General features: G+C 32.4%; 1 protein-coding gene across 1 annotated transcript in view; it reads right to left on the minus strand.

The window, feature by feature from the left end:
- Positions 1-11829, minus strand: part of LOC117101214 (asparagine--tRNA ligase, cytoplasmic-like) — a 15452-nt gene extending 3623 nt beyond the window's left edge. The window contains exons 1-18 of the mRNA XM_033241129.1: positions 11656-11829; positions 10083-10174; positions 8858-8920; positions 8369-8461; positions 7970-8059; positions 6248-6326; positions 5549-5619; positions 5374-5460; positions 4573-4659; positions 4322-4378; positions 3431-3471; positions 3121-3157; positions 2570-2647; positions 1923-2044; positions 1358-1493; positions 900-1013; positions 345-392; positions 71-154 (exon numbers count right to left, since the gene is read on the minus strand). Of these exons, the coding sequence (XP_033097020.1) occupies positions 71-154; positions 345-392; positions 900-1013; positions 1358-1493; positions 1923-2044; positions 2570-2647; positions 3121-3157; positions 3431-3471; positions 4322-4378; positions 4573-4659; positions 5374-5460; positions 5549-5619; positions 6248-6326; positions 7970-8059; positions 8369-8461; positions 8858-8920; positions 10083-10174; positions 11656-11695 (1419 nt within the window). The 5' untranslated portion in view covers positions 11696-11829. The remainder of the gene's footprint in view (positions 1-70; positions 155-344; positions 393-899; positions 1014-1357; positions 1494-1922; positions 2045-2569; positions 2648-3120; positions 3158-3430; positions 3472-4321; positions 4379-4572; positions 4660-5373; positions 5461-5548; positions 5620-6247; positions 6327-7969; positions 8060-8368; positions 8462-8857; positions 8921-10082; positions 10175-11655) is intronic.
- Between the last annotated feature and the right edge of the window lie 2984 nt (positions 11830-14813).

Genomic DNA, 14813 nt, shown 5'->3' on the forward strand with positions numbered 1-14813 from the left:
TTGTATGTAGGCATCTTTCCCTGTGTATGTGCATATCTGGGTATCTATTGTCTTTGTAAGTGTTACTTACCGATTCAGTCACCCTTTTGTCCTCAGGACACTTCTGCATGTAAAAAGACTTGATAGGGGCAGGGAATCGACACAACAGTATAGGCTGCAAATAATTTTAAAAATGATTTATCATTTACTGTTTAATATATTGAAAATTTAATTGTAATACAAAAACATTTAAACATTTTGGTACAATAAATATCAAATTACCATGAAACAAAAGCAAAACAAAAGCAAGTTGAGAACAAATTAAGTTTTTATACAATTGTTGATAATAATTCTCAAACACTAACCTCATTAATTTTATCAGTCATCTTACGTTCAGGCATCTCAGGTATATCCTAAACGGAGAAGCAAATCAAAATGAATAATTTATAACATATGTTTCATTTGAATACCTGATGGAGACAACATATTCTCCCGTCTTTCTATTAAAAAATTGATTTAAAAAATCCTTAAGTTTACAAAGAAATTATGTCATTGATGTTATCAATGAACAAACAGTCGATTTTTTTTAAAAAGAAAAAAAGCATACTGTTCTTATTAAGCTGTCTGTTGTGATTTATTTTAATGCAGTGAGCCGTTTTATTTATTCATTACTAGCTCAATCCTCTCTTGCCATTAAATTCTTGAAGAGTGTAATTTCCAGTGTTTAGTGTTCTAAACCAGTTTATACACCTAGCACGGACTAGGCCGTAGCTAAGCCTAATTAGTAAGTAAAGTAAGCAAAAGAATTGCCAACATGTCTAATTTAAAAGGCATAGTAAAGTAACAGGGTACATAAGTGTCTCTTGGTACCTGAGCCCATGACCACACCTTCACAAAACAATAATATTTTTTAAGCTTACCTCTCCAAACTCGTAGAATGTTCCATCTTCCTTTTTGATATCGTTTTCTTTCAAGTACTTAATTGCATCTGCATAGTCCATACGTTTAAATGGACGTTTAGGAACAACAAAATTCTGTAAATAGAGGAATTTCAATTGTCAACACATGTACTAGCAACTATCATTTTCATATGCGAACCTAATACACATGTACCTATTGCAACTAGGTAATTCTGAAGTTATTTCAGACAATATAGAAAATAGCAACCAGAATTTCCTTCAAATATTGCCTACAGTGTCTTTGATTCTTAAATTATCCAATTATCTTACCTTAATGTAATCTTCACTGATATTAATATTATTAGTTATTATCATTATTTGTCATTATTATGATCAACAATATCAACACCATCACTATAACCACTATTGTATCTATATTTTTTCAAAATTTACATAAAAACCAACAGATAAATTGATACCGGGTGTAATTCTTTAATGTACTCGGCTTCCGGTGTCTTCATCACTCGCTCAGCTACATCGCAGACGAGATCCTCAATACGATCAAGCAGGTCATCAAATGTAATAAACGGACACTCCGCTTCAACATGGGTGTACCTAAAAAAACACAGAGATTTGTTGGGATACTAATAACAATCATGCTCTTAATACACCAATTTAAAATATGTGATCAAAAGACACAAAAAGTATTCAATATTGAAGATAATTTCTTTCAATTATTCATGACACAAACAAATATAAACTGGATTACATGCAAATCAATTACCTCAATAAAAGATAACTACATAAGAAAATTCTTAAGTTACGGAATTTGAAGTTGTAGCCCTGGCTATTTTCCAGATATAGTGGTATTGGCACAAAGTATATTACAAAGACACATACAGGTAGTTTTATAAATTTATTAATGTGCAGTTTGAGTGTGGGATTGTGCACTAACTTGTGAATTTTAGTATAGTATTGTTTTTAATTATTCTGAAAATACACTGTGTTGACACTAACATTGTGTGTGTCCAATACATCACTTACTCGGACAAATGACGGCGTGTACGCGACTGTTCCGCACGATATGATTGAGCCAAACAGAAGACATCTCCTAATGATGGTATAGCCGTCTCAAGGTACAGTTGAGAAGATTGTGTCAAGTAGGCCTAAATAGAACATAAAATTAGATTTAATTACAGTATCTATTCTTCTACAAACATGATGATGAATACACTGATATGATGATGATGATGATGATGATGACGATGAAATGTAGAAGGAACCCCCCCCCCCCCAATCAAAAAAACAGAAAAAAAAAAAAAATAATAATAATTGATCGCCCAAAACGCCTCAGATGTTATTGTCGGGCATCTACGAAACAAAAATTTTGTGGGGACCCTAGAGTAGTGTTATCTCTATCAGCCCCACTTTCGACCCCCCTCCCCCCACTTTTTGGACATCTCTGAATCTGTACCTGGATGTTGATGATGATAAGGATGACAACAATGATAATGATGATATGTATGCACATAAAAATTAAATATTTACCCTATTTACAACACAATAAAAATTACATTTATTCATCCCACATTGTGCAATTCAAAAATAAGGATTCGGATTAAATATAATTCTTTAGATTGCAAAATGTGCTGTATACATAAAATCAACATAATCATTAAACATTACCGTACCTCTTCTCCAAAGTATTTGAGTTTAAACAGTGTTGAACCACCTTCAACTTGGGTTTGCACAAGAGTTGGCGGACAAACCTTCAAGATAAAAAGACTGTATTTAGTATTAAAATATACTACCAATAGGCATATAAGTCTATGTGCCCAAGGGTTGATAGCCTTGATACTGTCCTCAAATTAGCACATAAGGGAGTTAAGAGCCCTCAAAAATTTATGGAAAAAACTTGCATAAACAAAGCATAAACAGTCCAATAAGCAATTAATATTAATAATAATAGGTTTATTATTATAATTTTCATAATGCTTTGAATTTCAAGTTTTGTGTAAGCTTTATGTTATAATATTGATGAATTTTGCAAAATAAAACAAGACAATTCCAAGTCCACTAAGTGGAAAATGTTACCATATTATATGAACTGAACAGTATTTGTCAATTGATGACTTTATAGTTAATGTTTATGACTTTATTTTGTAACGCAATAAACTTATTTACTCTTAAATAATATAAACAAAGTATTATTTTAATAATTATACATATTATTAGAACTCACCTCATAATATCCTTTATCAAAGTAGTGCTGACGGAAACTAAAGTAATTGGAAATTATAAGCAAAACATCTTGTAAATGTCAACAACTCCTTTTACTATATTACATTCATTTGTATAGTATTCATTTGTTCTAATTATACTAACAATACTTAACTGTTATATTGTTTGCTTGTTTGATGATATTTGATTTTATCAATGTTTGATGAATAAAATTACTGTTACTGTTCCACTGTTTTACTATTTCCTCAGCTAATTAAAGAATGCCTAAAACAATTGAACAAAATGGTTACAAAGTTAACATTGTTCCTTACCAAGCTGTTAGACTTGATCTCACTTTCATTATCTTGGAAAGCTAAGAAATGAAATTCATGACAAATACTAGTGATCATAACTCATGCAAGCAACAATAATACTTATAAGTTAATTGTGATATCATCACTGCAATCAGTGACGAATCCAAAAATTTGAAATAGAGGGGCCAGCCCAGAGAGGGACTTCACAGATGAAGGGTCTACACTATCTCAGCCCCACCATGGTTGGGGATGGAGTAAGAAAATTTATGATTATAGCACCTTTAGATGGCTGGAAATGGCAGACTCAAAATTTGAGTAGAATTTTCTTTTTTCTAAATTTTTTTTATTTCGAAAAATTTAGTGGGGCCCGGGCTGGCTGGACCCTTTGAATCCCTCACTGACAACTCCCAATGTTATTTCTCTATCCTCAACCATGCACTTATTTTTCATTCCGGCCTTTAGGAAATTTATTTGTGCATTAATTAATCTAACCTTCGTATAATAATTTCCACATAGTTATGATACACAACTATTTTAATTGCTTATTTTCTAATAGAATACGTTCAATTTATAAAAAATATGCCTGTGTTTGAGTTTTTTCACTAACTCAACAACTTTCACTCAACCAGCCCACCAGGGGTAACCCCTGCTCTTCTCAAGGATGTCCTGTGTTCTTTCAAGTGCACATGATTTAGTTTATGTACACTGGGCCTAAAGTTTATGGTCCTCATCAGAGATGACTGGATCCTACCACTCAAATCATGAGTGAAAAGGCTTAGAGTTATGGTGCCCTGATTTAACTGCTCTGACACAGGACTTGCTAAATTGTCACTTTGCAACTGTATGATCAATGAACTTTCTAAGGTTATCAATATTAGACTAAAATATTCAGACAACCAATGAACTTACTGTTTCTCCACGAAGCATCATGTGACGATTATCTAACTGAACATCAATATGCGATTCCTAAAAAATATTAAGAAAAGTTATGGATCAAGTTATAACAAAGTAGAGAGATTAAAATATAATTATGGTGTGTACATAAACTATTGATAGATATAAACGCAACTTAACATTATGCAGTTTTATAATAATAATTATTATTATTATACTAAAATTGTTTCAGACACTTTATGATAACCAAAAGGATGACAACTTACTTCATTGACAAGGTTATCAACTCCACCAGCAGGTGATGCTCCAACTAGCTCCCAATAGTCGCAGTCCAACTCATGACCTCCTGGTGCCTAGCAAATAGATATTAATAAATAATTTAATGGTAACAAAAATAGCAAGTGAAAATTATAATAGACTAAATGTAAAAATTTGTTAAAATCATTATCAAAGATCACCATAAAAATCACCATATTTATATTACAAAATATGTTGATGAAGGTATTTTATTAGGGGCAGCTTTTATAAAAAAAAATTTTCGATTTATTGTTTACAAACTTAAGTCATCTTTATTTTTCTCCCTAAGTTTGGTGTCTGATGTAAGGTATTGCTATTCTAGGCCTAAATTCATTACAAAATATTGATTATGTGTTATTTTTATTCAGTCTGATGAATACCATTTGAAAATTTTGGTGACAGAAGAAAAAACAAAAACAAAAACAAAAACTTTTTTGCGCCCGCCCCTCTTATAAAATTATACTGATGTGATCGTGAAGGTGATGATGAGGAGAGTGACAATGACAATGAAGAAGGTGGTGTCGGTGGTGATGATTATGATAATGAAGATGATATTGACGGGGAGAATGTTGGTGGTGGTGTAACCACAATAGGGATTATAAAAATGATCATGAAGATGGGATGATGACAATAAAGAAAATGTGATTATGAAGATAGGTTAATGTAAAAGATGATGATATAGATGATGATGATGATGACAATGACAAAGATGATTATGATGATCACCCTCTTCCTATATAGCAGTGCTTATGTATATTAACTTTACTAACCTCTTTGCCTTCTGGGACGGGTTTAATTACGCCATACAGGGTCACAGTGCTCTCTGTGGCAAGTATCAAAGCATTGTAAGTTTGACACTGAAAACAAAAAGAATACAGAATGTATATAAAAAACATTTAAACATGAACAGAGGTTTAGAATTATAATACTTTGATTTACACTCACTAGTTTATCATTAAGGACACATTGTAGAAATCCGGTGCCATCACGCAACACAAGGAACATCAAGGATTTTCCTGCGGAGAAATTACAAAATCAATAAAATAAGAAATATATGCATAAACCTGAATGATGAACTTTCTAAAAGTAAGAGTTTTCAATGGACATGCACATTCTACTTGGAAAATTATTAAAGTCAGACTCCGGAGGAAAACAATTTTTTGATATGTTGTAGAACTGATTTTTCCAAGACAGAAAAAAGTTGTTTGACCAAAAACTGGGGAACAGTGAACGAGCTACAGATTTTTGAATATTTAAAAACTGGGGGAAAAAGGGGCGTAACCACCCATTTTTACACCTTTTCCCCCAGTTTTTAAATATTCAAAAATCTGTATCTCATTCACCGTTGCTCAGTTTTTCGTCAAACATCTTTTTCTGTCTTAGAAAAATCAGTTCTACAACATATCAAAAATTTCTTTTCCTCCGGAGCCTGACTTTAAATCTCCTTTAAATTTATTGGACCATTTATCCACCAAGTGCAGACACTGCATGTGCTCTTGCCACCAGATAAAATGTAGAATCAATTGTGATGCCATGAATTTATTCCGTTCACAAGATCAACCAGATGATGATTATATATTTAATGTTCTATCAATGTTTAATTATTAGAACCATGAGAGTATACAGCATACTAAACCCTCATACCTTGTCTTCGTAGCCTATGTACCCATCCATTTACTTTGATGCGAACATCCCTCTTGTCTGCTGCATTGCGAATTTTAATCTGTAGAAATATAATTTGAGAAGAATATTTTAAAAGGGGAGTACAATACTGATTTATTTTATTCTTGAAAACCTCAAACATTTGTTAAACAAATTTTTAAATATTTAACCACCCTTTTCGAAATATTTACCCCCTCCACCCAAGTTTTTAAATACTCATTTATCTCATTATCCATTCCAAAGTTGTTTGCCAAACATCCTTCCTGTGCCTTCGAAAAATCAGTTCTACAACATATCAAAAATGTTTTTCCTCCAGAGCCTGCCTTTAAACCCATACTTCTTTATTGCCATTAAAACTTACAATAGCATATTTCTAATCTAAAATCTGAGATGATGTTAGTTAAAAAAAAATATGTATTCAGCAAACTGATGCTGAGAGATACTTAGCCGCCTGCGTTCATACGCAACTCGCCTTCACATTTAACGGGTATGAAGCCAGCGAGTCGCCTGCGGCCCTACGACCAACCCTCGTTCATGCTTTGTAAATTCAGTGTGTAGTTAGAAGGTCACTCGCTAATTTTGTTATGAACATTAAAGCCAAAGCCCAGCTCTTCCATCTTTGTAATTATCAGCCCGTAGGTTTGTGCGTTCCTCCTTGTCCCATCAAAACCTTCTTGTATCTGGGTAGACCCCTCCCCCCCCACACACTTATCAGGGCGAATGTTGCCTCTTCTGTCCAGACGTTTTTTCCGATTCATTTTAGGGGAATAGCGAAGTCCCGAGTAAATAAAGTTCAATAAAATATAATTTTGCGGTGTAGGAGCAATGCACGTGTTGACTCTTTGGAGAATTGAGAGAAAAGGAATAGGAATAATGCTTGGGAGGGCCCTTATTGCACTCGCAGCATGAGGTAGGCCTATTTTGGACATCCCTCGTCAGTAGGCCTAGGCCTGTAAAAGTCATTAATGCCATCACCGAGGTCACGAGGATTCGCCTCGGGCAACTTTTAACCGGCCAGTTTGGTGGGTTGGCTAACCTGCTTTTCGGCCAGATGTTTTTTTTAATTACCCCCATTCATACTACCTTTGAATTATATTCCCGCTAACATTCAACGGGTAATAACATAAGCATGAACGGGCCCAAGTTGATTGCCTTCAGGTAGATACAAATCAGATACTAGAAACAAGACATTAAAATTGATGGGTTGGCGTGGCTTGGTGTTGCACACAATTAAAGCAGCTTTTTAACTCTGCTTACTGGACAGTTTGAAATTATATGCTATCAATTAACATAGTATTTGTAGACAAACTGCCCATACAGGGACACTGGTCAAACACTCTAACTTAATGGTCAGCTTGTATTAGTTGACTCTAGGAGTAAGGTAGATTTTACGAGAGCTTTCTCACAGATCAAAAGCGTATTCTAGAATTAACCGATCAATCATGATTATTAATATGTAAGGTTAGTATGTTAGCCTAATTACAAGGTACAGGTACTGCACTTTGAGCTCTATGATTTGAAGGTGAACTCTTACCACCAATCTATATTATAATTGATGGCAACAAGTAGTATTCTTCTGCTAATGTAGCAGTGGAAACAGCAACTGGTCTTCCTTCAAGCATCCTAGCTCTTAAAATATTTTTTATTTCTTAGTTTACCTATCCATACAGCCTTGAGGTCTTTCAATTGCTTGGATATATTTACCAGTTCAGCTTTGGGTAAGCTGGGGTCTTCTTCAATTGTCACCTTCCTTGCTTCTTCTAGATTACGTTCCCGTTGCTCTGCTTTTTCTGCCTAAACACAAAATTTAATATTTAATGCGGTAGAAAAGCTGATAATGTATCAAGCCTGCAGCAATGCTATGTATCCTGATGAAAATATTAACATCTTGTCATGACCTACTTGGGAATGTACTGTATAACATAATAACTTTTAGATTGTATCATTAATCTATATATTGCATCATCAAATTGCATCATCTATGCAAACAATACAATATATTTACCAAGTGAATAAATATTAGTTTAGTCTGATTAGATAGAAGTGATACATACTTTTCAATTGTACTTTTAATCTATTTATTGCATCATCAAAAAAACTTACTTCTTTCTTTTCCCTGTCAGCCTGTTTTCGTTGCTCTGCAGCATAAATTTTTCCAACCTTCTTTCGTTGAGCTTGAGAAACATCTTCCCATTTCTAAAAAATCATTAAGAAATTAGTGGCTAAATTACAATTTAGTTTAATTACAAAACAACTTTCTCTTCTGAAATCTTTTTCTTCTAAAATTAAACAAACTGTTCGTATTGAATTCACTTTGCTTTAGAAAAATGAAAGATTGTGGTAAAAATGGGTAAGTGCATATATAGACATAAAGGGCCTTGGTTCAGTCTTAAATGGAATCACTACCTCAAACCATGTAATTATTTAATATATATTTGGCAAAATGTTAAATAAAAATATATATAGTAAAATAAACAATTACTCTTTTATATTTACATTATAAAAAAGTGAATTGCATTAGAGATATCATCAATGTTTATAAAGTATTTTGAATATTTTTAACAAATTATAACATTTTATTGTACAACTTACCTGTCCTTCTTTTGAAGAAGCCACCAGAAACTTGGGAAACGGTTCGCCTGATGCTCTCATTGCCTGTCAAGGAAATCATTGTATGATTGCTATAAATTTAATTATGTTTTAATCTGTGTGTGATATTTATTTCTATATAATAATACTTAAATAATATGTTGATCACATGTGCTACTGTATATCATATAATATGTTGATCACATGTACTGTACTACTGCATATCATAATATGTTGATCACATGTACTACTGTATATCATATAATATGTTGATCACATGTACTACTGTATATCATATAATATGTTGATCACATGTACTACTGTATATCATATAATATGTTGATCACATGTACTACTGTATATCATAATATGTTGATCACATGTACTACTGTATATCATATAATATGTTGATCACATGTACTACTGTATATCATATAATATGTTGATCACATGTACTACTGTATATCATATAATATGTTGATCACATCTACTGTATATCATATAATATGTTGATCACATGTACTACTGTATATCATATAATATGTTGATCACATGTACTACTGTATATCATATAATATGTTGATCACATGTACTACTGTATATCATATAATGTCTAAAGCCTTGTCCAGACTACCAAATGTTATTTAACAAAAACATGTGACATGCCTAAATATGGTCATCATGACACAGCATCATGACTATATATGGGCATACAATAATTTTATTGTAAAAGAAAATTTTGATAAGATTATTTAATTGAGCATGCACCACACACCATATGCATAAAAATCGCAAAAGCTGGTGGGGCAGTAGCTTTCAACAATTAAGTTTGCTCCTAAACTAAAACCCTGGACTTCAAGTAGAGAGCCTTAATCGCCACTGCAGTCATTTGAAATGAACATAATCATCCGGATAAATCCATTTCTATAATAAGACCATGCCGTTACGGTTTCTGACGTCAATTTCAACACATTACAAATCCACATATTTGGACAAAATGGGTACATATTTGCCAATACAGTAGTAATATAATGTGCAATGTTATTGACTCAGATTTGACCATCAGATTAGCTAGAGTAATGCAAAAAATATAATCTCCTTTCCAAGTGGGTAAATAGTAATGATTTGTTCAACATTCTGTACAGTATGTGCAAGTTACTCATTTTAAAATAATAACAAAATAATATCTTATCATTACTGAAGTAAAATTAGATAATTCCAACGTCACCTGTATTAGCGTTTTGAAAGGTTTCTGTTCAGAGCCATCCCCTGCTTCATCGCTCCCCTCTTTGTCTGAGATGTACATTGGTGACTTTTCTTCTGAAATGATATAAAATATATCTCAACAATTATTACAGATTACATGGTGGCTACATCACATTCACAGTTTTAGAAACTAAGGTCAACATTTCATATGTGACTTTTATATGGTGGCAATTACTATAACTATCAGGTAGGAAACTGTGAAAGGGAATTTTGGCAAGTCTGAATGGTCTAGGCCTCTTCAACTGAAAATAGTTACCAACTGTCTCGCATCGTGTCCATTTCAAAGTGATTTTGGATGCAACACGCATTTTGCAGAAAAACATGCGTGATCAGAAACTTGTCATGCATTTAGCACAGGTCTATGCCTGATAATAAATTTATTACGAATTCAGGGGAAAATGTATTTAAAATTAAAAGGAATTGGTTTTATTAAAAATATAAAAACGGTCATGCAGTAAATTTAGTCATTAGACAGTATTTTTGTGAATACTTAATTCTTCACAGACGCGTTACTAAAAATTGATCAGTATGACTATTCATGTTTTGTTTGTTTAAGTAATAAAATATTTGTGTACATAGTTTGGGTGCTCAAATTAAACGTAATGTACATTGAAACTCAAATTGTATGTGGCTTTATTAAAAATATTTTTGTTTTGTACTGTACCCACCCGGTATTGTCAACAAACATGAAATTGTTTTAAAACAGCTTAAAAATGCTGAGATCGTCAGAGCGCCAGGGGCCCTGACTCACACCAGCGAAATACACAATGTCTAATACACATTGCCATAATCATATCATGATCATATCTTAGAACCAATGCAATATTATTTATTAAGGGCACATAGAAAAAATTATTAGATTATCACTCTTTTTTTAAAAAAAATTGATGAGGGAGGGCGGTTTTTTTTTAAATCGGAACAATAGATTATTTCGCTTTTGTTTTTATCGAAGACGGAGGGACTGTTTATATTTGGTCTGTCATGAGTAAATATTGTATAAAAACTGTTTCAATTTTAAAGTTTTCAAAAAAAAAGTATTTGAAGTCACAAAATTGCATTGTTATTTTTATGCTGTTGAAATAATTAATGCAGAAAATTTTTTTTTTTTAAATTCCCGCATCAATATTTCCCGAATTTTTGATGCGGGCGGGAGTGATAATCTAATAAATTTTTCTATTTGCCCTAATAAGATAACATACAAAAAAAGAAAATGTTATATCATGGAATTTATAATATATAAAATTCAAATTACAAAATAAATTCAGGGCTAGAGCCTACCTCCATCAAGGGCATTCACTACACAGCTAAATAAAAACAGTGCTCTTATCCCGGATTTGACTACGGCTTTTTCTATGATTGTTAATCTCTACTACTATCTACAGTACTGTACTACTGCTACTATAGCTTTGTTATAATAGTCAGGGACAATCTCCAGCCAGGTGAATAAAGGCGTGTTGGGCCTAGCTAGCTGCCATTAAAAAAACATCGACCGGGCCTACAAGATAGGAGGGGTGCACGTATGACATTCTACTCACCTAAACTCATTTTAGCTGTTGCATCAGTTACGCCTGACATGTTTCTTGTATCCTATATGCGAGAGAGTGTGAAAAGTAACTTAAAACACTCTTTATTTATGTATTAAACGGTTACCATCTGCTACTGGAAGTTGCATCAGATCATGCCGCAACCGCACACTCGAAAGGTTTATGTTTAGGGGCTCTGTCCAGACGTCTTGTAATGCACTGTTATCAGACCTTTAGCTCTTGATTCGTATTGATAAAGTACAAACAAATAAATATTTAGTATATTGCTTGTATTATCTCAATCATACGAAAGCCCATTAGTGCCAATAAAGTATATGTTCAGTAATTACGAATTAACTAATTCGTTATTACGGATTACTAATCCGTAATTACGAATTACTAATTCGTTATTACGGATTACTAATCCGTAATCTCGAATTAGTAATCCGTAATAAGGAATTACTAATTCGTTATTACGGATTAGTAATGTGACATTGTTGAAAGTAGTACACTTTATATTTCTGTATTATGTTAAATTAATTAGTTTTGATCATTTTTGGAGACGAAACGTTGACAATTGAACGATACACTTGTATGTGTTATGTATGTTATACAATGTTCAAGTTGTAAAGAAAATAACAATTATTGACGAAAGAACATGAATTGATGTGTACGGGGTTTTTTTTCTTAAATAATTGTGCCTAACGTATTCTTTTACATTATTTGAGATTGAACGAGCGGTAACGTTCCTGCTTCTTGCATTGTTGACCCCGGTACAAACCCAAAAAATGCATTTATATAATGTGAATTTCTTAGCATGTAAAAAAAGTAGAATATTGCCCTGTGTAGAGCAACAAGACACAGTTTTTTGAAAGAAAACACTGTAGAACAAAAATAGGCTATCAACCGCCACAATATAATAAATCATAATTTCAAATCAAGCTTCAGAATGCAGGACTCGCAAAATATCGTATACATTAATCGGCTCTCTCAGTCCATGGACATTCAAATATCGAGGATGTCAGTCATTTGGATATTCAAGATGACCACCACAAAAATCGTTGAAAATTAAATATTTTGGTATATAATTCCACCTCTCTGGTGTCTAACTATATGTTATTGGGGTCACTTAATTCAGTGAGAATTTTTCAAAATGGTAGGATGACAGCCATTTTGAAATTCAAGATGGCTGCCCTAATATTTCATTTTTAAAAAAAATTTTACTTTTTATTGGAAAATAGCTTTTTGAAACTATGTTTATTGGACTAGGATGGCTAAATAACATCTGCTTTGACAACTTTAGGCTTACCATTTCTGATCGAGGAGAAGTGGAATTATTATACCAAAATATTTGAATTTTGACGATTTTTGTGGCGGCCATTTTGAATTTCAAATTGCCTGACATCCTACCTTTTTGAAACTATGTTTATTAGACTCAGAGAGCCCAATAACATATGATTGCACACCAAATTTACCATTTTTTATCGTGGAGAAGTGGATATATACCAATATTTTCAACGATTTTTGTGGTGGCCATCTTCAATTTCAAAATGGCTGACATCCTATATTTTTGAAACTATGTCCATTGGACTCAGATAGCCGATTAATATATGATTATACACCAAATTTACCATTTTTGATCGAAGAGAATTGGAATTATATACCAAAATATTTGCTTTTCGACGATTTATGTGGCAGCCATCTTGAATTTCAAATGGCTGCCATCCTAGCTTAAAGAAACTATGATTATTCGACTCAGAAAGCCCAATAACACAGGTTAAACATCAATTTTACGATTTTTCAACGAGAAGAAATGGAATTATACTGTGGAACATTTAATTTTCGACAATGACAGCAGCCATCTTCAATTTTAAAATGGCTGCCATCATAGGTTTTTGAAACATGTCTCATTGAATTCAGTGACCCCAATAACATATAGTTAGACAACAGACTTACGTTTTTTCATTGATTAGAAGTAAAGTTATGAACCAATATCTGAATTTTGGCAGCCATATTAAAAACGGCTGCTAAAAACATGTTCCGCCCTTTTTCTCGAGGTACCCCCCTCCCGCTCAATTTTTTATTTATACACTAGTGATGCCAAATCAGCAGAGAAACCTTGGTCCCCGCAAAATGTTCACAATAATAATAATAATAATAATAATAATAATAATAATAATAATTTGAATATTTATTAAGCGCTCTTATATATGCAAGATTAATAATCCGTAATAACGAATTAGTTAATTCGTTATTACGGATTACTAATTCGTTATTACGAATTAGTAATTCGTTATTACGGATTACTGAACATATACTTTATTGGCACTAATGGGCTTTCGTACAATCATGTATTTCACTTTGAATATTAATGCACCAGCAAACAACTCAAGGGTAATATTGGGCTTTAGCAAAAATAAAAAATAAAAAGCCTCCTTCCCTGGCCATTTTCCAGCCTAGATAGGATGATAAATGAATTATATTTCATGGTCTCCGTGGTCTAATGGTTGTAACGCTCGCCTTGACATCGAGAGGACGCAAGTTTGAGAACCGTCAGAAGCATTTTATTCTACAATTTCTTTATTCATATATTTTACAGGACTACATTCGTTGAGAGCTATGCTACACCATGTATTATTATGTCATATACATACATATGATATATATATATATATATATATACACTGTATATATGTATATATATAAGTATTATATATATGTATTATATATATAATACATATATATACAGTAATATATATATATATATATATATATGTATATATATATATTTTATAATATAAATCAAGATAGCCGTTAACACTGTTAAATTATATATATAAATCATCAAAGAAAGGTAAATACAGTGTTCGAATAAAGGACATAATAATACATCGTGTAGCGTAGCTCTCAACGAATGTAGTCCTGTAAATAAATGAATAAAGAAATTGTGTAATAAAATGCCTCTGGCGGGACTCGAACCTGCGACCTCTCGCTGTCAATAATATAAATCAAGATAGCCGTTAACACTGTTAAATTATATATATAAATCATCAAAGAAAGGTAAATACAGTGTTGAGAGCTATGCTACACCATGTATTATTATGTCATATACATACATATGATATATATATATATATATATATATATACACTGTATATATGTATATATAT

The sequence above is a fragment of the Anneissia japonica genome, unplaced genomic scaffold (assembly GCF_011630105.1).
Source record: "Anneissia japonica isolate Jap-2015-1 unplaced genomic scaffold, ASM1163010v1 scaffold1946_len758022_cov188, whole genome shotgun sequence".
NCBI lineage: Eukaryota > Metazoa > Echinodermata > Crinoidea > Comatulida > Comatulidae > Anneissia > Anneissia japonica.